The 24,083-nt window shown below is 49.5% G+C and overlaps 12 protein-coding genes across 12 annotated transcripts; 7 read left to right on the top strand and 5 right to left on the bottom strand.

Moving 5' to 3' along the window:
- Positions 1-410: 410 nt before the first annotated feature.
- On the bottom strand, positions 411-1,682 carry AKAW2_30846A (uncharacterized protein; the record flags this gene model as incomplete). The annotated part of the gene is made up of 1 exon (XM_041687405.1): positions 411-1,682. One exon carries the CDS (start codon positions 1,680-1,682, stop codon positions 411-413), a length of 1,272 nt encoding a protein of 423 aa, XP_041541293.1.
- A 728-nt stretch (positions 1,683-2,410) lies between these two features.
- AKAW2_30847A (uncharacterized protein) lies at positions 2,411-6,679 on the bottom strand (the record flags this gene model as incomplete). Its single annotated transcript, XM_041687406.1, has 7 exons — positions 2,411-2,555; positions 2,612-3,815; positions 3,866-4,051; positions 4,106-5,535; positions 5,589-5,687; positions 5,739-6,594; positions 6,643-6,679. 7 exons carry the CDS (start codon positions 6,677-6,679, stop codon positions 2,411-2,413), a joined length of 3,957 nt encoding a protein of 1,318 aa, XP_041541294.1.
- A 335-nt stretch (positions 6,680-7,014) lies between these two features.
- Positions 7,015-8,559, top strand: AKAW2_30848S (uncharacterized protein; the record flags this gene model as incomplete). The annotated part of the gene is made up of 1 exon (XM_041687407.1): positions 7,015-8,559. One exon carries the CDS (start codon positions 7,015-7,017, stop codon positions 8,557-8,559), a length of 1,545 nt encoding a protein of 514 aa, XP_041541295.1.
- Positions 8,560-9,448: 889 nt separating this feature from the next.
- AKAW2_30849S (NAD(P)/FAD-dependent oxidoreductase) lies at positions 9,449-10,735 on the top strand (the record flags this gene model as incomplete). Its single annotated transcript, XM_041687408.1, has 1 exon — positions 9,449-10,735. The coding sequence occupies one exon, from the start codon at positions 9,449-9,451 to the stop codon at positions 10,733-10,735; it is 1,287 nt and encodes a 428-aa protein (XP_041541296.1).
- Positions 10,736-10,779: 44 nt separating this feature from the next.
- On the bottom strand, positions 10,780-12,552 carry AKAW2_30850A (Zn(II)2Cys6 transcription factor; the record flags this gene model as incomplete). Its single annotated transcript, XM_041687409.1, has 4 exons — positions 10,780-10,938; positions 10,986-11,687; positions 11,745-12,424; positions 12,480-12,552. 4 exons carry the CDS (start codon positions 12,550-12,552, stop codon positions 10,780-10,782), a joined length of 1,614 nt encoding a protein of 537 aa, XP_041541297.1.
- A 1,155-nt stretch (positions 12,553-13,707) lies between these two features.
- AKAW2_30851S (uncharacterized protein) lies at positions 13,708-14,160 on the top strand (the record flags this gene model as incomplete). Its single annotated transcript, XM_041687410.1, has 1 exon — positions 13,708-14,160. The coding sequence occupies one exon, from the start codon at positions 13,708-13,710 to the stop codon at positions 14,158-14,160; it is 453 nt and encodes a 150-aa protein (XP_041541298.1).
- Positions 14,161-15,008: 848 nt separating this feature from the next.
- On the top strand, positions 15,009-15,812 carry AKAW2_30852S (MBL fold metallo-hydrolase; the record flags this gene model as incomplete). Its single annotated transcript, XM_041687411.1, has 1 exon — positions 15,009-15,812. The coding sequence occupies one exon, from the start codon at positions 15,009-15,011 to the stop codon at positions 15,810-15,812; it is 804 nt and encodes a 267-aa protein (XP_041541299.1).
- Positions 15,813-16,427: 615 nt separating this feature from the next.
- AKAW2_30853S (uncharacterized protein) lies at positions 16,428-16,917 on the top strand (the record flags this gene model as incomplete). The annotated part of the gene is made up of 2 exons (XM_041687413.1): positions 16,428-16,453; positions 16,500-16,917. 2 exons carry the CDS (start codon positions 16,428-16,430, stop codon positions 16,915-16,917), a joined length of 444 nt encoding a protein of 147 aa, XP_041541300.1.
- Positions 16,918-17,641: 724 nt separating this feature from the next.
- Positions 17,642-19,777, top strand: AKAW2_30854S (glutamate--cysteine ligase; the record flags this gene model as incomplete). Its single annotated transcript, XM_041687414.1, has 7 exons — positions 17,642-17,652; positions 17,706-17,778; positions 17,828-17,893; positions 17,944-18,056; positions 18,105-18,230; positions 18,277-18,826; positions 18,878-19,777. 7 exons carry the CDS (start codon positions 17,642-17,644, stop codon positions 19,775-19,777), a joined length of 1,839 nt encoding a protein of 612 aa, XP_041541301.1.
- Positions 19,778-20,828: 1,051 nt separating this feature from the next.
- Positions 20,829-21,206, bottom strand: AKAW2_30855A (uncharacterized protein; the record flags this gene model as incomplete). Its single annotated transcript, XM_041687415.1, has 1 exon — positions 20,829-21,206. The coding sequence occupies one exon, from the start codon at positions 21,204-21,206 to the stop codon at positions 20,829-20,831; it is 378 nt and encodes a 125-aa protein (XP_041541302.1).
- A 409-nt stretch (positions 21,207-21,615) lies between these two features.
- AKAW2_30856A (uncharacterized protein) lies at positions 21,616-21,924 on the bottom strand (the record flags this gene model as incomplete). Its single annotated transcript, XM_041687416.1, has 1 exon — positions 21,616-21,924. The coding sequence occupies one exon, from the start codon at positions 21,922-21,924 to the stop codon at positions 21,616-21,618; it is 309 nt and encodes a 102-aa protein (XP_041541303.1).
- An 839-nt stretch (positions 21,925-22,763) lies between these two features.
- Positions 22,764-23,904, top strand: AKAW2_30857S (uncharacterized protein; the record flags this gene model as incomplete). Its single annotated transcript, XM_041687417.1, has 4 exons — positions 22,764-22,895; positions 22,949-23,181; positions 23,257-23,594; positions 23,654-23,904. The coding sequence occupies 4 exons, from the start codon at positions 22,764-22,766 to the stop codon at positions 23,902-23,904; spliced, it is 954 nt and encodes a 317-aa protein (XP_041541304.1).
- Between the last annotated feature and the right edge of the window lie 179 nt (positions 23,905-24,083).

A 24,083-nucleotide genomic window follows, 5' to 3' on the forward strand; every position in this document is an offset into this window, starting at 1 on the left:
ATACCAGTGCTTCTTGCCTTGAAGCAACAACTTGTAATTATGAGGACTCACTATGAATTTTGACTGATAGAAAGGCAAGATTCCACCTTCGATATTATCTACCCAGACCTGAATGAACCCCGGTGATGTCAAGTGCGGATTGCAGCAGAGCAGCACTTCGGCAGAATACTATTAACTTGATCAGAACATACTATGTCTGCTGACAGACGGTGTATATTTACCGGACTTTCATTGCATCTGAGTGAGAAAGCGAAACCTTCTAGATATGTCTTCACATTGAATATTGCACAAGGATCGCCTACCACCACAGATGTTCCAACGTTTCCAACTCTCAACCAGCCAACTGCCCCATTCCAAATTATGAACCTACCACCGAAGGTAAGGATATGTGAGATATCCGTCTCTGAGGACTATCGTGAAATCGAAAGAAGCAAGTCAAAGCCTTCCCGGAGTCGCTCTCTATCCTGCCGCCCGAGTTCTCCATTGCCTGCATTCTCGATCAAACGTGTTGCCTTTTCCAGTTTCGCCGGAAATACCTTTGCAACCAGTGCCTGCACAATGTCCTTTCGAGCCGCGGGATTGTCGATGGCAAGCAGGATCGACGCGAAGATATGTGTTTTATTCACAAATCTCGCATCGCCGACCTTATTGAGAAGTCCCTGCATCTTGCGATTATATAGCAGCCGGTACCATCTCAACCGCTCTGCCGAATCCTCTTGAGTATCCAGAGACTTTCCATGCTCTACTGGGTCCATATCCCTCATGATCCATTTAGGGAATGTAGCATAGCCCAGGAACCGTGGCATGGTATGCACCTCATCCCAGTCAATAATTCCACTCACATTACACTGTTCATCGACACGGATGTTCGTGGAGCCAAACTGTGGCACTGCAAGCACGAATGTCTCATCCGTTTCGTCTTTCTGGCTCGTCGACAACGGCATACATCTGATCATCATTTCCAGCATTATAAGACAGCCAACGTCGAATGGACCTTCTTCTTCTTCTGCCCCAGAGGGTGATTTCAGAAGACGCTCACGCAGAAAGTCTACAGTGGACTCGTAAGGACCATACTCCGCATACTGCACATCAGTCCCTGATCCCTTCCGCGAATGGTAGCATGGAAGCACCCGAAGATCGCCATGCACATCCGGTCCCAACGTACCAATTCCGTCGAAGCAAAATCTGTGCAGCTTTGCCATAGTCTCTGCGACACTGTCCAGTATGCGCAGTCGCTTTTGGTCCAATGACAGTGCCCCTGAGTCGTCAAACCAGGCATCCGAGACCAATGTTCCTGGGACGAAACTCTCAACGATGTACGGTGTGTCCAAGACATTTTCTGATGAGACATCGAAATCGTACACTTCTGGCATGGGGAAATGGGCTCGCTTTTGGATAAATTGCATCATTTCCACCTTCGCAATCAAGGCACTTTTGGCAGTCTCGGTGCAGTGCCCTGGACGGCAGCTGATGGGTAGGCGGATGATATAACGCACCTGGTCGTCAAATTCGACCACATGAATGACATTATGGCTGCCTTCATGACAAAAGAGCACACTTGCAGTTGTAAATGTGTCGATAGTTTGCTTTCGGCGGACCTCAACGGCAAGAGTAGTGAGTGCGTCACGGCTAATTGTGAGAAGGTCATTGAATTGCTCTTTCACCGGCGCTGAATGTGGCATTTTGGTGCCTGTACCACTTGTATCACGTATTGGGAACGCCATGGTCGTTTTCTCGATGGGGATTAAGAGGAAAAATTAGAATGAACCCAGAATCTGAGATCGGTTTTGGATACGTGGAGCCGAGCGTAGCGAAAACTAACACTCTTGACTGTAAGTAAAAGGTGAAAACCATTCACGAGGCCTTCACGAGGCCTTCACAATGCACAGCGAATACATTCCTCATATTCACTGAACTCCTTATCACGGATTAACATAGAACCACTACGCATAATAGAGTAATCCAGGCTCTTCCCCTTCCATGAAAAGGCTCAACACAAGCTATTTTCACTCTCCCTGACATTCAATCAACTAGACCCCACTTGTCTGAACCCAGATACGGCCAATTTACAGGCATATTCAACTTATTGTTCGATACTATTTAGGTGGTCTCTCGAGAGAGCAACAGTGAGCAAGATAATCATTAAGAATACCGTCCTTTACATGACTTGATTGGTGATTGCTCGCAGAAGCTCCACCTGGTTGTGTCCCCATGTCCCCTACGGCCCAGATTGACTACCCTACCTTGTGACGAAGAAGCAGATTAAGATAGCATGCTGCATATCGAAATAGTAATCACATGATCGCCGGTTACACCCCCAATGTACTCGTCCCTCTTGTTCATACACTTCGCCTCGCAAGCTTCTCTATGAAACCGCAGGACTCTCAACCTCATCAACCAATACAAGTGACTATAAAGCTGCTTCAGCAGTGGCACTGAAACTGTGAACACTTCCCCGTGCTTCGAATACTACCCGATTCTCCTCCAAACTGTTACCACTACAGATGGGTATGGCGTTCCCATCGGATGGCGTTCCCCAGCCACCTCCACCAGGACTAGTATTCATGTCAGCCAAGCGTAAAACGAAGAAAAGGTGAGCTCCACTACTTACGTGTGAATAATAATTCGCTCTCCAGGCTGCACTTTGAGCTCCATCTTCCCACCAATGTTGATCGTTCGCTCAGTCCCATCCAGCTCTTTCTTCACGTACAGGTTCAATCCCGCCTGGCCAGCCTCACCACCTGCCAGTCCATATGGGCGATAGACGCGACGTTCGCTCAGCATAGAGGCCGACAAGGGAATGCGGAACTCCAGTTCTCGAATCACACCGTCTCCACCGCGGTAAAGTCCCCTGCCACCAGACCCCTTGCGGATAGAGAACTGTCGCAAAATAACCGGGTATCGCAGCTCGTACACTTCTGCATCGGTGATTCGAGTGTTGGTCATATGGACATGGACACCGGATGTACCATGCCAGGTTGGTCCAGCGCCAGAACCACCACATATGGTCTCGCCGACGCCGAAGCCCGGGATGTCGTTGCCATTTTCGTCTAGTCCACCCATGCCGAATGAGATGATATTGCAGCATCCTTGCGAGGCTGCACATGCTTGGAAGGCTCCTAGGACGACATCCGTGATACGTTGTGACGTGATGGGGTTTCCAGCGCAGACGGCTGCGTATCCAGATGGATTGATAAGCGTGCCGGAAGGAATGATGACGTTGATCGGCGCCAAACAGCCTTGGTTCAATGGTATGTCAACATCGATAAGGGCGCGCAAGCTATAAATGATTGCCGAATGGGCAATGGCTTTGGGGGCATTCAGGCAGTTGAACGTCTCTCGCCCGGTACCAGTGAAGTCGAACTCGGCAGATCCGGTCTCTGCATCGATGCGGATTTCTAATCTAATCTCTGTACCATCGTCCATGAAGTCAGAAAAGCGGAGGGGCTGTCCGGCGGCCTTTCTGCCAATTGTCTTAAGCAGTTCCCGTACTGCGGTTTCGGCATTCTTTTTGATGGCGTCCATGTAGAAGTGGACTACATCAAGCGTGTTCTCTTGAACGAGACCTTCGAGCAACTGTGCACCCTTCTGGTTGGCTGCAATAGCTGCTTTTAGGTCGGAGACATTGTCTTTGTAAGTGCGAGTGCCACTGCAACCTGGGTACGAGGCTGGCTCGTCATATAAGAACTTCCGCACCATGTCTTCGTCAAAACGGCCTTGTGATACCACCTTGAATCCCATGGTCATGGCACCTTCCTCATATAGCATTTTACTGTCTGAGGGCATAGACCCTGGCGCAATTCCTCCGATTTCGGCTGCGATTATATTAGACATGAGTATCCCATCAACGAGTGGTGTTCCTTACCATGGTGGCCTCGAGAGGCGACATAGAAGATGATCTTGCTTCCTAGCTGATCCCAGACAGGAGTAATGATAGTTATGTCCGGAAGATGCGTTCCGCCAGCAAGTGGATGATTGGTGAGGATGTGGTCTCCTGGCTTCAGGTTTCCACCGTACTGTTCATGCTGATACCGCACAGCATACTCCATACCTGAAATAGGCCCGAGTCAGCTGTCGTTGAGAAGTATAGGAAAGCAGCACTTACTGCCGAGGTGAACAGGAACATTAGGTGCGTTCGCCACAAGTTTTCCGTCGGGTGAAAACACTGCACAGGAAAAGTCCAATCGCTCTTTGATGTTGGTTGACACGGATGTCTTCTGGAACATCCGGCTCATCTGGTCGGCAACCGACATGAATCGATGACCAAAAATCGAAAGCTTGATCGGGTCGACCACCGTTGCGTTGTCGATTTGATTCTTGACCGACTGAACATTCAGGATTACATGGCGAGATAAGATAGTTGCCGATGCATGGGGTTCAACGACAATGGTTTGTGTCTTGTCGATGATCATGGCTGGTCCTTGGATGAAGCTGCCCGGCTTCAGGTGCTCTAAGAAGAAGACTGGCGTGGTGACACGCCCGACGCCTGCAAAATACACCTCTGTGGAGTCGCCCCGGCTTTCTTCTCCGATGTTTAATGTCGTAATAGATCGCAACTCGGGCTGCGGCGCCTCTGGGGGGACGGAGATGGCCTTGCCTACTCCACGTACACGTATATCTTCGACTAGGATATTGCGACCTGGGAAGGTGAAGGAGAATTCGCGCTGATGCTCCTGAATGAATGCTGCCCCAAAATCTCCACCATCTGGTCTGAGGACCATCAGTGTATTATCGGTTCCTTGGTAGCGGAGATTAAGGTACACCTCATACTGTATGCGAGTCTCCTCAATACCGTCCGCGGTCAAGGCTTCGGTGACCTTTGCTTTGAGAACCTCAATACGGCCATTGATTATTTCCATTGCACTCGCGGTAAGAGCTCCGGACGCAGGTTCCTGGGCCTCATGCACCACATCAGCGAGAGCCATACCGTATGCGGAGAGAATCGACGAATAACGGTGGACTATGACGGTCTTTATGGACAATGATGATGCAATTGCACATGCATGTTGTCCACCTGCTCCTCCAAAACAGGCCAGGTTATGTGCTGAAGTGTCATATCCTCGTGCCTCGGTCAATGCCCGGATGGGCTTTGCCATAGATTCGTTTGCAACTTGAATAAATCCCAGCGCAATTTCCTCTGGTGTCTTGCGGTGACCTGTCTCTGCGTTAATTCTATCTGCCAGTTCCGTGAACTTTTGACGAGTGACCTCGACGTCAAGGGGCTCGTTTTCGTTAGGCCCAAAGATCTTGGGGAAATAGTCCGGGAGCAGACGGCCCAGGAACAAATTTGCATCAGTCACAGTCAATGGACCTCCTTTGCGGTAGCAAGCTGGCCCTGGATGTGCACCTGCAGATTCTGGTCCGACTACGAAGAGCCCATGGCGCCAGAACAGAATGCTGCCGCCACCCGCCGCTACTGTATTGATGTCTAGCTGTGGAGCCATCACTGTCACTCCTGAGATGGTGTTCTCAAAGGTATGTTCTAGCTTGCCGTCATACCGTGAGACGTCAGTACTGGTGCCGCCCATATCAAACCTAGCTATTCGGTCAGCGAGTACCCTCAACCTGACGCCCGGGATAAAACATACCCAATAACAGGTTTACCATCTTCTGGGTCAAACGAGGTGCCTGCGTAGCCTACAACACCACCTGCGGGCCCCGACAAAATTGCGCGCAAACCGGAGAACCTAAGCACAGTGAGTTTGACTCGGGCTTTCTAGATGGGAAGAAGGTAGTACTTTTGAAAGTTTACCAGACCACCGTCGCTTTGCATAAATTCGCAGCGCGTGTCTGACGATTGTAACCCGTCCTGAAAGCCAGAACGGAAACCTTGGATATATCGTTGAATCACCGGCGTTAAGTAGGCGTCTGCCGTAGCTGAAGCGCCTCGAGAGGTCATTTTTATCATAGGAAGCAGCTGGCTCGAGAGCGAGATCTGCGTGAATCCGATCTCGTTGGCAATCCTCTCGATAGCCAACTCATGCTCTTGGAATGTATATGAGTGTACGAGACAGACAGCGATGGAGCGATATCCTTCATCAAAAAGCTTTTGCAAGCTCTGTCTCGTCTTCGCCTCGTCGAGAGGTTCTAAGACGCGGATGACCTCTCCACTGACGCCCTTCTTCAGGTAAGAGTCTGTCTCCAATGCCGCTTCAAGGCGTTCTTTATCTGGAACAGGATTCTGTTGATAGCCCTCTATAGTGACTCGCTCTTCGATCTCGACCACATCTTCATAAAGCACGTCGGGTCGCTGGATGTTCAAAGCAAAGAGCTTAGGACGCGACTGAGTCCCAATGCGAAGTGCATCCTTGAAACCCTTTGTGATCAGAAGCGCCACCCGTTCTCCTTTTCTCTCTAGCAAGGCATTCGTGGCGACCGTCGTTCCCATACGGATACTGACGCTGCCAAAATCCGATGTGGTGAGTTTCTGGTCGCGGGGAAAGCATTTCCCTGTTGCTTGTTCGAGAATCCGGCGGATGCCTTCAATTGGGGCGTCTGCGTAATTACCCGGATCTTGCGAAAGCAGCTTGACGACAATGTCATCCTTGCGGCCTTCTACGATCCCCAGACAATCAGTGAACGTGCCACCACGGTCTACAAATGTCAGCTTTGCGGTCACCCGTTTCAGGCCGCGTAACTCACCAATGGCGATTTTGATATTGAGTTTCGATGAAGACATGATTATTTATTAATATTACCAGAAGATATGCACTGAACTGTTTCTCCCAATGGCCGGCGTGGCCTTTATAGATTGGGCTCCGGCATTCATCTCCAACAGCGCTCGCCCCAACGCCGGCGCTATCTTATCGTGCCCTATCATGGGACCTTGACGGTACTTCGTTATCGGCCTCGCTCCGACCTTCCCCTCGCCTTAGCCTTTCGGGGCATAGAGTTCTGATAACAAATGCCGGCGTCGTTATCAGGTGCATCTATATGATGCTATAAAACTGACACTCGACGACATGGTCGGGGTGCTTCTCCCACCTCATCAATGCAGATGCTACACTGGTCGCTATGACTACCGACCAGAAGAAACCTGGCCTTGACAGCAGCGCCTCCAATGGGGAGAAACTTAAGCATGGCCAGATGGACATCCTCGACCATCGGTCGGGGCAAGATGAAGATGTTGCAGTACAGTTTCTCGCCCAGCTCGATCCCGCCATCATGGCGGCACCCATCTCCGACGCAGAGGCGCGACGCGTGCTGTGGAAGATTGATTTGATATTGATCCCATTGATCATGGTCACTTGTGTGCTCGCCGCAGTCGACAAGGTCATCATCTCCAATGCCGCTATCTACGGTATGGAGACTGATACCCATCTCACTGGCAACCAATATTCCTGGGTGGGCTCGATATTCTACTTTGGCTACCTGCTCTTCGAGTACCCTGCTGCGCTACTCATCCAGCGGCTCCCCGTAGCCAAACTCTACGTGGGAATGGTCTTCGCTTGGGCAGTCATAATGTTGTGCACGGCCGCTACGCAGAACTTTGCAGGTCTGGCGACAGTGCGCTTCCTCATGGGCATGCTCGAGGCATCGGTGTTTCCCATCTCCAGCATCCTAACGGTCATGTGGTGGAAGACGAGCGAACAGCCTCTCCGGGTAGCCTTCTGGTTCAACCAGCTGTCGTCCGTCTTCTCTGGAGTCGTCAGCTACGGCATCGGACACACCCACACAGCACTACACCCCTGGCGACTACTCTTCCTTGTCCTCGGCGCATTTTCCATCCTCTGGTCAGGCGTCCTATACATCTTCCTCCCAGACTCCCCAGTCCAATGCTGGTACTTCTCCGACCGCGAAAAGTTCGTCTGCCTCGAGCGCGTCAAAGACAACAACACGGGTATGGAAGACAAAACCATCAAATGGTATCAAGTGCGTGAATGTCTTCTTGACCCGAAGACATGGCTCCTAGCTCTGTTCTCGCTCGCCCAGAACATCCCCAACGGCGGCCTCGTCACCTTCTCCGCCCTCATCGTCACCGGACTCGGCTATTCCTCCCTGATCACCACCGTCCTAGGCATCCCCACCGGTGTCCTCGCCACCGTATGGCAGATCCTGCTCTCGTTCCTCGCCTCCCGTGTCCCCAATTCCCGCTGTATCATCATCGCCATCTCAAACCTAGTTCCTATGGCCTGTGCCATCCTCATGTGGAAATTGCCCCGCTCCGACAAGCACGGCCTCCTCGCCTCCTACTACGTCTTCTACACCTACTGGGCACCCTACGTGCTATCCACTTCGCTCCCAATGGCCAATACCAGCGGTCACTCGAAGAAACTGACTCTAAATGCTATCTTCTTTATCGCATACTGCGTGGGGAATATCATCGGTCCGCAGGTCTTTCGCTCCACGGATGCCCCGAGTTACTCGCACGGATATGAAGGCCTGCTGGCTTGTCTGGTTGTTGCGATCGTCGCAATCTCAGCCTACGGAGTCCTCTGTAGATGGGAGAACCAGCGACGGGATCGTGAACAGCAGCAGCAGTCTGTTACTGTCTCAGAGGATGCGGCATTTTCGGATCTAACGGATAAAGAGAAGAGATCATTCCGGTATACATATTAGTATAGTATGGATTTTGAACCAGTATTGACATTGTGAAGAAGAATAATACTATTACTAGTAATTGTTAACACTAGAATGTGGCTACACCCTCATTCGTGACCACTAATATTGCTCGCAGTACTTACCCCAATCACTTAAACAAAAACAATACAGGGTTACCTACATCATACCAACTACCCACTTACTCCAAATAATTCCTTCTCCGCTTTACACAGTACTACGTACTAGCAAATACTTAGTAATAAATCAACCCAGATATCAACGAGCGGGGTAAACCCCGAGACGAGAACAAACGAATCATGTGGCCCAAGTTGGCCCAACATCTAACCGATAAGAACCCCTACTAACACTCAAAGTCGGTAACCGACCAGATAGCACTGCACTGCATAGCCGTATACATACGCCGGTTCTATACCCGCCCTATAAGAACAAGCAATGAGTCCAACCAAAGTGGGGAATCAGTAGCGGGGTGGATCCTTGCAGATGATAAGTAGGTATGATTTAAACGGGCGGGAGGGGGAAGGTCGGAACGAGGCCGCCCGGTTTGGTCTGCTGGCTCTTACTTTCATTCATTCTTCTGTTCTCTGTTGGTTGATTATCTTGCTATCTGCTTGGAGGGGCTTTATCGTGATAAGGGATTGCGATACTAGTATCCCGGGGGGGTTAATCATGGTTGAGGGGAAGGCAGGTCGGTGCGACGTGGATACTAACTAATTACTCTCCGAGTAATTGACCTCGGAGGGGTTGTGGCTATTATTTCGAGGGTCTCTGGATTACTGTAGTTGGTTGGTTTGTAGCTTTGCTCGATACTCATAACTAGATAAATACTTCAGTTGAGTAGTGAAGGTGTGAACCAGAAGAACCATATCTAATACTTGGCTACCCTACCATGGACCGAAACACAAGAATCCTCATTGTCGGAGCTGGCTGCTTCGGTACTTCGACCGCTTATCATCTCGCCCAGCGCGGTTTCACGTCTATTCGCGTGCTGGATCGATATCCCGCGCCATCCTGCGAGGCCGCCTCAACCGATATCAGCAAGATCATTCGCAGCGACTATAACGAGCCGCTGTATGCACGTTTGGGAATCGAGGCGATTGCCGCCTGGAAGTCCTCGGATTTGTTTCGTGGGCTGTACCATGTCCCTGGCTGGGTTCTGAGCGCATACAAGCTGTCGTGCGCGTTTGTGGAAGGGTCGATTGAAACGTGCACCAAGCTCGGAGTTGAAGGATTGGAACGCCTGTCGACGCAGCAGATCCATGAGCGGTTTCCCCTTGTGACGGGCGAATTGGATGGGTGGAATATCAACGTCTGGAATCCGACGGCTGGCTGGGCGGCGGCCGGGGAAGCCTTGCGGCGCATGGCCGTCGCAGCGCAGGAGCAAGGGGTGGAATATATCTCTGGTGAAGAGGGCTGGGTCAAGAGGTTGTTGTTCGATGAGGAGAAGCATTGTACGGGAGTGATTACGGCTGATGGCTCAACGCATGTTGCTGACTTGGTCGTGGTGGCTGCCGGAGCTTGGACGCCAACATTGCTGGACGTGGCGGGCCAGTTGACGGCCAAAGGCCACAGTGTGGCGCATATACAACTCTCCCCGGCGGAGACAGCTCATTATTCCGCACTGCCTATTATGGATAATCTGGAGCTGGGCTACTTTTTTCCGCCGCAGGCAGATGGGGTGTTCAAGATGGCGCATAGCCAGTTCATCACGAACATGCAGACGGATACACGGTCCGGAAACAAGTCATCTGTTCCTCACACCTTTGTGGACAATCCGCAAGATGATCTCCCGCTGGAAATCGAAGCTCAGATGCGCCGGAACCTTCGTCGTGTCCTACCAGAACTCGCCGACCGTCCATTCTGTTATACCCGTCTTTGCTGGGACGCTGATACCGCTGACCGCCACTTTCTGATTTCACCGCACCCTAATCATCAAGGACTGTACGTGGCTGCCGGAGGATCAGCGCATGGTTTCAAGTTTCTGCCCGTGCTGGGCAAGTACATTGCCGACTTGCTGGAAGGAAATTTAGAGTCCGACATTGCCCGGCAGTGGCAATGGCGCGCAGGCCAGACGGTGACCGCGAAGAATCTAGCCCATCAGGACCCCGAATCGGAGTTGAGTGACTTGACAGGATGGAAGGGACGTAAAACTCGTGAGAGGGGACCGAGATTGTAATAGTCAACGAAACAAACAAATAACACATGCTAAAATGAATGTCTTCATGTTAGCGCTAGTTTCCACCCCCCAAGCATCGTCATCGCATGTTCCCATTCAAAGCGCGCTGTCTCCCCTGACATGGCGTCATTTGCAATCTCATTTAGGTTAAGGTCACGGCGTCGCCAAACCATCTCTACTACTTCTCTTGCCGGGGTGATGTTCTAAACAATTAGTTTGTGAAATTGTATCCGTGGGTGAATAGACGTACACCAAAACGACGAATGGCCTCCCACTCCTGGAAGATCTGCAGAACAACGACTCTATCCCTGTCGTCCGAGGCACAGCAACCTGCGAGGAAGAGAGGCCATAGAGGAAGCACGGCAGTGCGCGTCATGTTGGACTTGTGCGTTTGTATAACATTGAGGATCTGGCGAACATAGCGGAGTTTTTCCTCAGAGGTGAACGATTGACACGAAGACATTGACGTAGAAGAAGAGCATATCTCATGCAGGAGCAGTAATGCACCCAAACGGTTTGTTTCAGCAATAACCATACATTCTTGTCCTGAGTGCAAGTCGATATCCGCACGAGGTGGCGTCTGACGGAGCACCTCCAACGAGTGCTTCAGTCTATATGCGCTCTGAATGTCCAGCTCACGCTCTTGCCATGCTAAGTCAGCTACTTTGTTTATTAGGAGAAGTAGCGCGTGACTGAATCCCATATAAGGGTCAATAATATCTGATGATGGACTTGGAGGCAAGGCAATAAGACTTGGATGCGTTCGTGGACAATCCCATCGAAAGGCCGTTCGGGCAAGAACGAGGTGAAAAACAAAGTAACGGTCGAAGAAACCAAGAAGCTCCTGACTGTGCTGCGACGATTTTTTCCAATATCGCTGCTTTCGTGCAGAAATGACATTCTGGAACCCATTAAGGTGAGTCACCCACGATGAACGACTATGATCTGAAATCTGATGCTGTCAACTCTCACGTCTGAGCGAGTAGGTATAGTTGGATATTTTCAATACCTCAAACCAACAGAGCATCAGAACAAGCCCCAATATCACATCCATCTCCCGATCTGACCAACTATTCTGATCTAGAAGAGACTGGAGGTAGAGTAGCGCACGGTGATGGTGTTCCAGAGCAGGGACGCGATACTGCACTTGGGAAAGACGCAAGGTATTTGCGGAAATGGCCAATGCCGCATGATAGATGCCATCAGAACTAAGAGCCATGGGCAAGATCAAGTATCGATATGGATTGGATTGTACATTGTCGACCAGGGTTGAGCTGCTGCAAATGACTGTCTCAAAGAATGCCAGCAGCATGGGATCCTCGCTGGATCGATTCAGGGCCGTGACTGGCATTGTATTCATTGCGGGTGATAGTAGCAGCCGCCGTGGATGACCGAGCGAGTTCCCGCCATAACCCCTATGGTACTCCACACAGAGCCAATTCACGTCGTCAGCGGACGTGTTTAAAAACATCCACTGCTGGTGCGAACTTCTAGGCGTAGGATGTCGCGGCATCTTAGCCAGGTCGTGCTCCTTTGAGACATCCATTCTCTTGCGGCCGTTCTTCGACCATACTCCGGTCCTTCCATGACAGACGCCCTTAGCGATCGATTCGTCAAGCCAAGTCAACTGAAAGCTGTATTCGCAGCCCCGGTTGTTTCGCGCGCAGCGACGGCAGACGGGACGGCTCTCTTTGGTATGCATTAGCTTACAGAGGCTATTCAATCCAGAGGTGAATTATCGTACCATCACACTTTACCCTTCGGGCTCTACAAGCCCTGCAGCCTGTCCGGGTGCGAGAGATGAAGGAGGGCGCCATGAGATGAAGAGGAATGGCTGCGGAGAAGGAAGGAGTGGTTTATCCGGAGCCATTTATAGGCCACGCGGGGAACACCCCGGCCTTATCAGCGAAACCTTAATGCATATAGCTGCACTCAATATAAGTCTTGATTATGTCTTGTCATGAAACCCATTCCTCAGTGCCCTAACTTCTCTTCCTTGAACTGGCTGGTTCAAGCCCCAATATTCCAATGCAAAGACAGCGTCATAGACTATATGTTCTGTTAATGCGACCGTTCTGATGGTGTGGAAGAGAGGCGGGCGTTGTCAAATCCAATCAAAATTAACATAATCATCGTGCAAGTGGGCAGATGCTTGGGATATCCAGCCACTAGTGTCGCAGTTATCTCTAAAAGAGTGCTGTAAAGTCATATTTTGTAGGATGCTTCTCCGTTCCTCCGAAGACGCATTCCACATCTCATCACTGTCTGGCATGCTAAAGTCCAGATCTGCGAGCGTAAGAAGTGCACTCAATTGTGAGCCACCGTGACTTGGACCATCAGAATCGACTAGCTGTTTTGGCCCACATAGCCGACATAACTTATAGAGGGCCAACCCGAATCGCTTAGCTTCTTCCACACTTACCCAGATGAGAGCTACTGGCGCATCAAGGGGATGCTGAGCTAGCATATTCGAATACGAGAACAATCCCAGCTGCCGACAGGTTTCCACGAGCGATGTGAGTAGTTCGTACTTGGATGATGGCAGGTGACAACGAAGGTTCAGGTCAAAAGTCGCCTCCTGCTTAGCTATGAGCAGAGCAAATATAAGCTGGAGAAGAATGCTCTGGTATGTCGGCATCTGCCAAGGTTTCATCTCGATATGCTGTGGTGTTGATTCCGACACATACCACCGAGACTATGATTAAAAAGAAGTCAGCCCCTGTTTGACAATACTTATCATGCTCCAATCCCTACTTTTTGTGCCTGTATAGCAGACAGCAATTTTTGATGGAAATGCATCGCCGACTCCCGCCCCTCCCGGTCACCCTTGATCCATAGTCCAATCATTAGCATGGATTGTATGAGAATGCAAGGTTCCTTGGTAAGGTCAAATGTTCCTTTATGAAGGAAAGGCCAGACAGGATGAAATTTGCTGAAGTAAATATCTATGAAATCCTGGGCGATCCACCGTGATGCGTCGGGAACTGATGCATTTAACACAGTTCTCAGGTCCTCCTGTGTTCCAAACGCCTGTTGCTTCTCGTACCCAGTTGCGTTGGCATCTAGCGAACAGCTCAAACCCCGTTGTTGACACCGGCTGCACGGATGTCCGCCATCACAGCGTTCTTTTCGAGCATGGCACTTTTGGCAAGCCTTTACTGCCCGAGTCTGTGGAGGCTTTCTCTCAGGGTGATAATTTCGAACATGACGCCGTAACAGGTCGCTGGTCTACAGTTAGCTTTAAAGGCAGATGTTCAGGGGCTCCGGTCATGGGACATTCCTCCGGGCTAAAGTACTCTCACAGTAAGGACACGAGAGGCGTTCTCCTTCATTATGACGCGCAATATGCCTCTTCAAGTGTTCTCTTCGCTGATATGCTGCACCACAACCTGGATGGTCACATCGAAAGATATTATGAGACTTAGTAGGTTTAGGGGGTGGCATATTCGTTGGTTGGTCTGGGGCTCTCAGTTCTTGCGAGGATGTAAGAGGGATGCCGGGAAGTGACGAGAAGAAGTGACGCAGTTACCGAAATGGCCGCTGTTGCACCCGCTCCACGGTCAAACCCAATACCAAACAGCTGACAGGTTATTTTAAGCACCTTTGCAACGTGTATTAGTGGAAGAGTTACTTCGGGATAGGTTATAGACTTTTGTTATAAAGGATTAGTATTCAGGCCACTAATCGTGCCCCACTTTAGATACCATATCGGTATCCCACTGGGTCTCCCGCTCCAGGTTGCCACGCCATGAATTACCACTCTTCAGATCTCAATTGGAATATTATATGTGATTATTATTTCAGCAAAAATAATTTAATAAATAAATCAATAAAATAAAAGACCCCGAATAAATTTCAACCAGTATTAGATTAATTAGTTCATCAAAAAATTGTTTGTATTTAGAGATAGAAACATTGAGATATCTGCCGTATATGAGGAGGGATACCGAAGGGCGGGATACCGACGGCGGGATGCCGAAATGATCAGATTTGTTCGTTTCAAAGAAGCTTACAAGCTGAGTATATCATTAGAAGTCTATTATGTGAACAATATTAACCTTTTTTGCTGTGCCACTTAGCGAGTTTCAGCTATAAGTACTGGCCATCGAAGTCTTGCCTTCTTTAACAATATACTCACGTTTTGCCCAGATTCCCAAGCACTAAGTGCTATTCAGATCTATATATTGTGCCTTGCTCAGTTATCGGCAGACAATACCTTCCCACAAGTCTTTCTCTCATCAATCAGCCCCTCTTTCCAAGCTCATCAGTAATCATGGTACCCACTCTTAACATCACCCATATTGGCACTGCTACAGCCATACTTGAGATCAATGGGGTCAATATGCTCACCGACCCTTTCTTCTCTCCTGCCGGAACATCTTTCCCTATGACCGACAAGTTTTCTCTCAAAGTGGAGGATGACCCTGCCCTCCGCCTAGATCAGCTTCCTGTCATTGATGCAGTCCTGCTCAGTCATGAAGACCATGTCGACAACCTTGACGACCTCGGTCGCCGCCTGCTTGATGGGCGCCGAGTCTTCACTACTGTTGACGGTGCGAAGAACCTCTCCCCTCGGCCCGCAGTTCACGGTTTCGAGCCCTGGGAAGAAATGGAAGTTACCATTGCCGGAAAGAAGTTTCAGGTTATTGGCACGCCAACAAAGCACGTCGATGGTAACGAGTGTACCGGCTTTATCTTGACCGGAGAGGACTTTGGTCATGGTCGCGACGGTCTCCCTAACGCAATCTACTTCTCGGGTGATACTGTTTACGTGGAGGAGCTGAAGCAGATGGCAGAGCGCTTTCATATTTGTGCTGCGATCGTCAACCTCGGTAATGCTCATGCGCCTACGGACATGACAGACCCCAGCAGCCCCCCTTATCAGATCACCATGGATGGCAAGCAGGCCGCGCAACTCTTCCGCAAAATCAAGGCCGACTACCTTGTACCTATGCATTATGAGTCATGGCATCATTTCACACAGTTTGGACAAGAGCTGCGTCAGGCTTTCCAGGAGGAAGGAATCAGTGACCAGGTATGCTGGCTCAAACCGGGGGAGCCTGTGAAGGTTCTGTGATTACACCCATCACAGTGAGAGTCAACAATAGAGTCATAAAACCTTGTTTTGCTTTAAACGGCCATGTGCTGCCGCATGTGTGTGCAGTCAAAAGTGTCATGTCTTAGCAGAAAATACCATGGAGACCTTCTAGTCTTGGCTTTTCAAAACCTTTTACAAATCTATTGGGAGAACTAATCAGTAAACAATGGAAGCCTATGGCCTCAATATATTCTCCTACACGTAATACTACAACGAATGAATTGTCAAGAGCAGATTGAACGCATTAACTGTCTGGATAGATGATAAGGAGCAACGCAGGAAGACTCGACATACACTACAAATGTTGCGTATCACAGGAACCAACAGGCCACCTTGGTGTAGCATAGTATGAGAACAATAGACAGGAAGAGTAATAGGCAAATGACTGAAAGGGGAAGGATGATTTGGCAGCCCGTGATCTCAAGCACGTGGCCTCAGCCCAATGCGTTCTTTCTATTCCTCTTCTTCCCTTCCCACTTCCCCAACTTGTCCATAAACGTGCGATCATTTCATCATAGATGGGGTTTTGCAAGCTCCTGTGTTCGAATATTCCTGATCGCCATTGCTGTTTAGTTTAATTTCTTGGCTCTAGCTATGAATGCTAGCCTTTTAAGGCAAATGTATGGCGTCCCTTGGCACGCTGTTCTCCCTGCACTGACAAACTAGCTCGGCTGATGTTCCACCTCAGCCTATACAAGCCATGCTGCGATGCATAAACCGTATTTTGAAGAGTTCTACGACGCGGGTACCTCACATGCCAAAGGGATTTTCATCCACTTACGAAGCCTTTCTCGGCGGGAATAGAACTACGACTCGTGAATGGCAGCCTATTGCAATGCATACGTACGCTGGTTGGGAGGACCTGGGTTGGAAGCGAGGAGCTAACATAATTCAGACGGTGAACACTGGTGAAATGCGGAGAAAACCGACCAGAAAGGAATTCATCGTCTATTTTTGTGTTTGGTCTCAGGTGTTGCAGATACAAGTGGGCATTTTGAGTCGACCTCAGCACTATTCTTACCCCTTACGGAACACGCTTCTTCCAAGAACTCCATCGAAGCAATTCACGATCTGCATTATGTAGGCCTTGGCGATAATGCAACACGTACTTGACCAAGTTACTGATGTCTTCGAAGCAATGTTTCGGTGGAAGATCGACTTTTCAATGCGCTCCAATAATAATCGGGGTGACTCGGAAATGATGCTGCCTTCAGTTTCCGGTGGCCCTGCCAAGACGAGAAGTATGTGAGTACTACCGCTTCGAAAGATGCAGGGGACATAGCCCTGTCTGTCTACGAGCTCGCGGCCGATGCGCTGTCTAATTACTGACCCAGATCCAGATGAAGTTAAGACATTTGGGGACGAAGCCGACTGGCCTGGGCTGAGACGCAGAAGATGAGTTTTGTAAGAGGTGCACATATTGAATCCTCGATACGCCCTATGTGGCCTTGTCGTTTCAGACATGATGAGACACCATGCAAGGGGTAGCAACGAGGAAGTTGCAGCCTGCCATTACGCCATCTATCGACCCCAAAAAAAGCGTAATATGTGAGAATGCATGATTGGTCATCCATGACCTCTTTCAGCTGCCCACGAGCATTACGTACGAGGCAGCATACTGCTGTCAGCCAAGCCATGGATTGTCGCGCTACTATGATCGACGACGACGCGTATAGTCAAGGTCTTAGATGACTCCCTTTACTTGCATTTTGGAGAAGCTATATAATGATGCTAAATAACCCACCATCGTACCTATACGCTTGAACACAAACAAGTCCATTTTATATCATATTTACTCTTTACTGAAAATGGGTCCACCGTATGTTCCACCGTTGTCGCACTTGAGACAGTACGTGTCTAACCTCCCAGCAGGGTGAGCGGAACACCGCTTTCATGGCAAGAGCTTCAGCAAGTTGCACCTATTGCTCGTCAAGGGGCCGTGGAGGTAAGTGCTTCCTATATACCTTCTGAATGCATGTCGCTAACGGTAAAAGCAATTGCTATCTCTATGGAAGAGGCAAAAAAATAGAAGCGATCCTGAACCGCTATGGGGTGACGAAGTAAGACAACACCTGCTGTAGTTATATCGAAGGAGACGCTGACTCGACAGATTGAATATACCCTGGTCAGCCTTGACGCAAACAGGTCGCGAGCAACACTGCTTCTTAACCAAGAAGACATCCTACGAAAAGAAGAAAAACAATGTGCTAAAGCTGAGGAAGTGTAAGTATTTAGTAACACTGGCAAAGACAGTATACTGAGACATAATAGTGAACCCTGGAATGAAGTCAAGTTACAGGCGGAATGGGCTCGACATATGGTTGAAGCAACTCCAGGAGAGCCATACGGGGGCGATATTATGGACCTACTCAGGGTTCAAGGCAATATGAAGCGACGGTATGTTGAATCTCGCGACAAGTAGACATAAAGCTGACGTTATTAGACGGAAATTGATCGGGCAATTTCTATCGCCCGACCAACACCCTGTACCGTTGTGTGTCTTCCCTGGCTTAGGTGAAAAGGGACAGTTCACACTCCCAGAAAGTCCGCATGAAGAGTCTCTGGAACAAATCTGCTGTCCCATACCGCGCTATATAATGATGACAGAGAACTTGCTGGCACGGCGACAACGGCGTGTCGAGAGCTACATTCCAATCTTTCGAGATGAGCAGACGCAAACACCTTTTCATGACACTTCTGTGTCTTTTGAATATCCCGCAGAGCATCCCCCCGGGAATGGAAAAGAGGGCCATGTCCATCTGGATGGGATCGGTCTCGGGGTCGGGAATTGCTGCATTCAGGTTACGTTCCAGGCTCCTAATGAGATTGAAGCGCGATGGTTGCATGACCAAATGATCGCATTGGGGCCGGTTATGTTAGCACTTACTGCTGCCACGCCGATGTTTAAGGGTTATCTGGTAGATACAGAAGTGCGCTGGGGCCGAACCTCTGAATGCTTTGATGATCGTACTCCGGAAGAGTTAGCCACGACGGTATTATGCACACCCTAAAGTTTCTTGGCTTGACTAACTCATGCAATGCAGCCACCACGGTATTCTTGGAACCGCACATACATCTCGCAAGAGAAGCCAGCCAATCTCGAAAGCAAATCTCCGCTGACTCCCATGAATGAGTCGGTCAAACAACGCTTACTAGATGGCGGCATGGACGAACCTTTGGCGATGCACTATGCCAATATCCTCTCGAGGGACCCAATTGTGCTCAACCGAACAGACTTGGAAAACTTTGATCTAAATAGTACGGGCATATTTGACGTCTACTACAGCACTGTATGGCAACATGTCCGACTCAAGATCCCCTTAACAGACGATGGACCAGGCTGGCGGGTAGAGTTCCGACCGATGGAAGTACAATTGACCGATTTCGACAACGCTGCTTTCGCCATTTTTATGTACCTTCTTTCTCGAGCCATCACGGAACTTCACTTGAACTTTTACGTGCCTATCGACCAGTTGGGAGACTCCATGGAACGGGCGCAGAAGCGCAATGCTGCCCTCGAAGAGCGCTTCTGGTTCCGCCGGACCGGATGGTCATCCGCAGAGCAGTGCGAGCGTCCACAGCGTCAGCGGAGAGGCTGTGTTAACTGCTGCTCAAAATCTATTGCACATGCATCACCGTCATGTGCGCTTCTCACGGCTGATGAGATTATCAATGGCGAAGATCCAAAGGTGCCCTCCAGTTTCCCTGGACTGGTGAACATCGTGCGCGCTTATCTTCAGTACAGCAACACGCCCGTGATGGACCAAAAGAAGATCATGCCCTACCTAGATGTGATCAGTAAACGAGCCAGCGGAGAGCTTCCGACGCCAGCCCAGTGGATGCGCTCATTCGTGGCCGGTCACGAGGAGTACCAGCGAGACAGCTATGTGAATGAGAAGATCCGTTATGACATGATCCAGGAGATTATTCGGATGGAAGAGTGATGAGTTGATGGTTATTATGCGCAACGCCTTTGGTTCATATGCATAGTTATAGAAGTATTATAGATGACTCTGCTGTATCTATCTTTCTAATCATGACAGTTACGATCAATACTATCCTTTGTTCAATGGCCACTACGTCATAGGTTAGAATATTTATGTGGGCGGTGAGATTAGCCCTGAGAAAAGGCTGAAAATGATCGACGTAGGGCACATTCCACGCCGCGTCATGTCGCAGATTACGCTTTTGTTCACTGCAGATCATGTATGCTTGATTAGTCTGACTAGGCAAGGCCGTTGGAAGGGGGTGGAGAAGTTAGTACGTACTGAGTTTAGATAACACCGCACAATTCTAGCCCTACTTTTAAGTTCAGGAACCGCTGAAGCCTGGAATTTTAATGCCATGACTGCATTTGAATGAAACAATATCAACAATCCGCTGAAAGATGAGATCAATTTACATGATGATTAATCACGGTGTGTGAAAAATCAACAACAACAACAACCACCCCCTGCAGATAATGTAGTACACAATACCCACTCCACTTCCCGAATCAAGGGGCGATGGATAACTACGTATGTATCATCATCACACCTCATCCGCAAAACTACTTTTCCTCCTCTACCTCTCCCCAAACCACCACAACACCCTACGGAATAGGACACCCAATAACAACCGTTACAAACCCAAAAAGGCTATTCCCCCATCCATATCCCAGCACGCGATACATAACGGGACAAAAACAGCGGGAACCCAAACCCCGTCAATCCCCGCAGGATATAGACTCCCCCGTTCGCACTCGCCCCGTACACACTATACGCTTCGAGGAGGTACGCACTCGTACACTGGAAAATGACAGTAGCGCCAATAAGCGGCAGAACAATACCGATGTCCGGAACGATCCAGTAGGTTCTGTACTGTGCGGACCAGCCGTAGATGAAGAAGCCGATGGGGGGACGAGCAGACTCGCGGGGATCATGAGTGGGAGGCGGAATTCGGGCTTGCCGATGCCGTGGTTGGAGGTTTTGAGACGCAGGTAGATCTTGTCTGAGACTAGGGCGCAGGTTTGTGCGCGCCTAGGAGGTAGCCGATGCACGGGGCGAGGTAGTGCAGGGAGTCGGTGCTGGCGGGCAGGTGGTATTGGGTTTTCCATAGGGTGGGGGGGAGGTCGAGAGGATGAGGTGGACGAGGCCGTAGATGTAGTCGTAGTGGAGGGAGAGGGCTTGGACGATGGGTTAGGTGGGGAGGAGGCGGAGGGTGCGGTGGTAGAAGGTTGTTAGGGTTTGGGATTTGGAGGTGGAAGGTGTGGTAGTGTTTGTGGCTTGCTCGAATTGGGTGAGGATTGTGAAGCCTTTGTAAGCTGAGATAAGTTGGAGAGCTTGTTTCTTGCGGCGAAGGAAGACCAGGGCGTAGGTCTCGAGTGAAAGACATAGTGAGGTTAGGATTATGACAACCGGCAAATATTGAGGTTACGTGGAAGGCCCATCGCCAGGTTGAGTACTCTATTATGTAGCCGCCTACTATGGGGCCGAGGTAGGAGCCGAGGACGGGACCCATGTTAGGAAGGGCGAGACTTAGCCCGCGCTGTTCTTTGGGGAAGATATCACCGGTGGTGCTGACGCCGGTCTAGATATGCTATTGTTTAGCGAAGGTGATGGAGGGTGCGGGTTGATGGAGGGAGATTAGGGAGGGTACAGCTAATGAAGCACTGGCACCTAGTCCGCTCAACAGGCGGAATACTAAGAGCTGGGTTATGCTTTTTGAAAAACCCGCGGCCAGATTAAAAGCGAGGAAGAAGACATTTCCTGACTGCTGAATGGGAACGCGGCCGAGCAGTTCGCTAAGGTGCTAGCACCAATGGTCCGAGACAGTAAGTGAGCAGGAACAGGGATACTGTCAGAGAGCCCTTGACATCTGAAGTAACATGGAATTCGGCCTCGACGGCATCAAGAGCTGGTGCAATGATAGTTGACGTTAGGGGCATAAGGAAGATAGGCAGAGTCACCGTCAGGAGGATGGTATATTTCGGATAGCTGGGCCATAGATGCGGATGCTCATGAGGATCGAAGTCCACGATGATAACTGGAATTGTGGCTGAGGACTCGTGGTTCTCCTCGCAGATGGCCTGGCTAATTTTGTCATCGGCCATTTTGGGAATTGGGGCTGATGGAATGCTTCTAGTGAGACCATGTCTACCTTTGAATAGCTCTTATAGTCAACGCAGAGGCACATTCCATCACCCGCTGCGTAAGTGTGCGGAGGGACATTCTTTACAAAGGTCGCCAATCCACCTCCGCGGGGTGTATTTGAGTGAGTAGGATATCAGTGGGACTTTTAAGGGATACGGAAACACATGCGAGTCATGATGGTCCTTATTGCCTTGTTGGCAGTTGACTCCCCTAAATTGTTCTCTCGAGATAGAAGCCATCTTGGAGGGTTACTATATAAGCATCACGTGTAGTACAATAATATGATTGACCAAATGATACTATAATTCTTTTTCTTTCTTCCATTTCATTTTGATCTCAACATGAATGAAGATTGTAGTATGCCAAATCTGATAGAGAGAGTCGTAAGAAGTTATGCTAGGAAATATTGCAGTATTTGTCAATATACAAAAGAATACAGATCTATGATCATGTCATTGGTTAGGAAATATCATCCTTCAATCCTTCGATCCTTCAAGTAGCCGGATGGCGGAAACGATGACCGGATCACGGAGGAGGGCTGGTCCGCTCGGAAGTATGTTTAGTCTCATCATCCTTCCAGGATGCAACTCGATCCGACCATCTTCAACACTTCAGAACATCATGGTGCTAGCAAAATGCTAGAAAGCAGGGCTCTGATCTGTAATGATTTGGGTATGCCAAGGCCATTTCCCAAGTGGTTAAATAGCACTTGCTTCTCGACATGATAGGGTATAGTTCTAACAGCGACTGTCGATATACTCAATATCACTCACATATCAATAATTGATACTCTACAATTATGACAGCTACCACTACCACTACCACTACTACTACGGTTGCCGTCGCCGGTGGAACTAAAGGTCTTGGTCTAACCATTGCAGAAGCATTGGCCGTCCATGGCAAGCACAATGTGGTCATTTTCAGTCGAAAGGTGAGTGACATTTTCAGCGGAACCAGAAACATTGCCTTGCTAACACTACGAAGAGTACTCCTGGTCTAGACGAGAAGCTACCAGCTCGTTTGGTCGTTGTTGATTATGACAACGTACAAAACCTGACAGAGGCTCTCGAAGAATACAAAGTCAGCGACGTGATCTGTACCATCAACGCATATGGAAGCTCTCTACCAGAAAGGAACCTTATTCGCGCGGCGGAGAACTCCTCTACGACAAAGCGATTTATCCCCAGCATTTTTGCCGGGTTCGCATATCCCACCAAGTTAGTAGCGATAGTCTCCCCAAGTACTGGGGCGGTTGGAGAAAAGCCGGTCACGTATTGACCTTTGTCTTCTAGGTATCCCGAGGTCGCCAAATCCAAAGCAGAGGCGCTAGAGGAACTGGCGAAGACATCCCTAATGCACACTGCTGTCTACAACGGGATGTTCATGGATTTCTACGGGTCTCCTCTGCTCAAATCCAACGTCGGTTCCTTTCCGATGTTTGTTGATATAGCCAACAACATGGCAGCCAAGCCCGGATCTGGAGACCAAGCCGTCGTGCTCACCCGGGTTCTGGACATTGCGAGATTCGTTGTCCGCATCCTCGATCTTGCGGTCTGGCCAAATGAAAGCTATATCATCGGTGATAGGGTTACGCTTCATGACTTTGTTAATATGGCCGAAGAGGCGAGAGGTATGTACATTCTTTAGTACTGGGCATACATCGTAACTTGTCTAACGAGTCTATGTCAGGTACCAAGTTCCGTATCACCTATGACTCTAAGGAAGAGTTAGAAGCAGGACAGGTCACGGAATTACCTTGCTACGAGACCACCTTTGCTGTAGTGGGCAAAGAAATGACCAAGCAACTATTTGCTCAGACTGGGTTGTGGATTATCGGAAATGAGCTTGACCTCAGACCTGTCAGCACTCTCAATGAGACTTTCCCGGATATCAAAACTATGACCTTGCGGGAATTCCTCGAACTTTCATGGAAGGTTTAGGTTTATCATGGAGTAATGCGACATCAGAAGGGTGAGGGAGAAATTACGAGACAAGGTAATTTAGTAGCAAGGAAAATATTATTGGCTGATTGGTTAGCGCCTCTCGCAGGAGGGGTCTGTGAGGGCACAGAAAGATCGAGTGGTATGATTGGAAGAGTTGTCGAGACTAAGTACATATA

This window comes from Aspergillus luchuensis, chromosome 3 (genome assembly GCF_016861625.1).
Source record: "Aspergillus luchuensis IFO 4308 DNA, chromosome 3, nearly complete sequence".
NCBI lineage: Eukaryota > Fungi > Ascomycota > Eurotiomycetes > Eurotiales > Aspergillaceae > Aspergillus > Aspergillus luchuensis.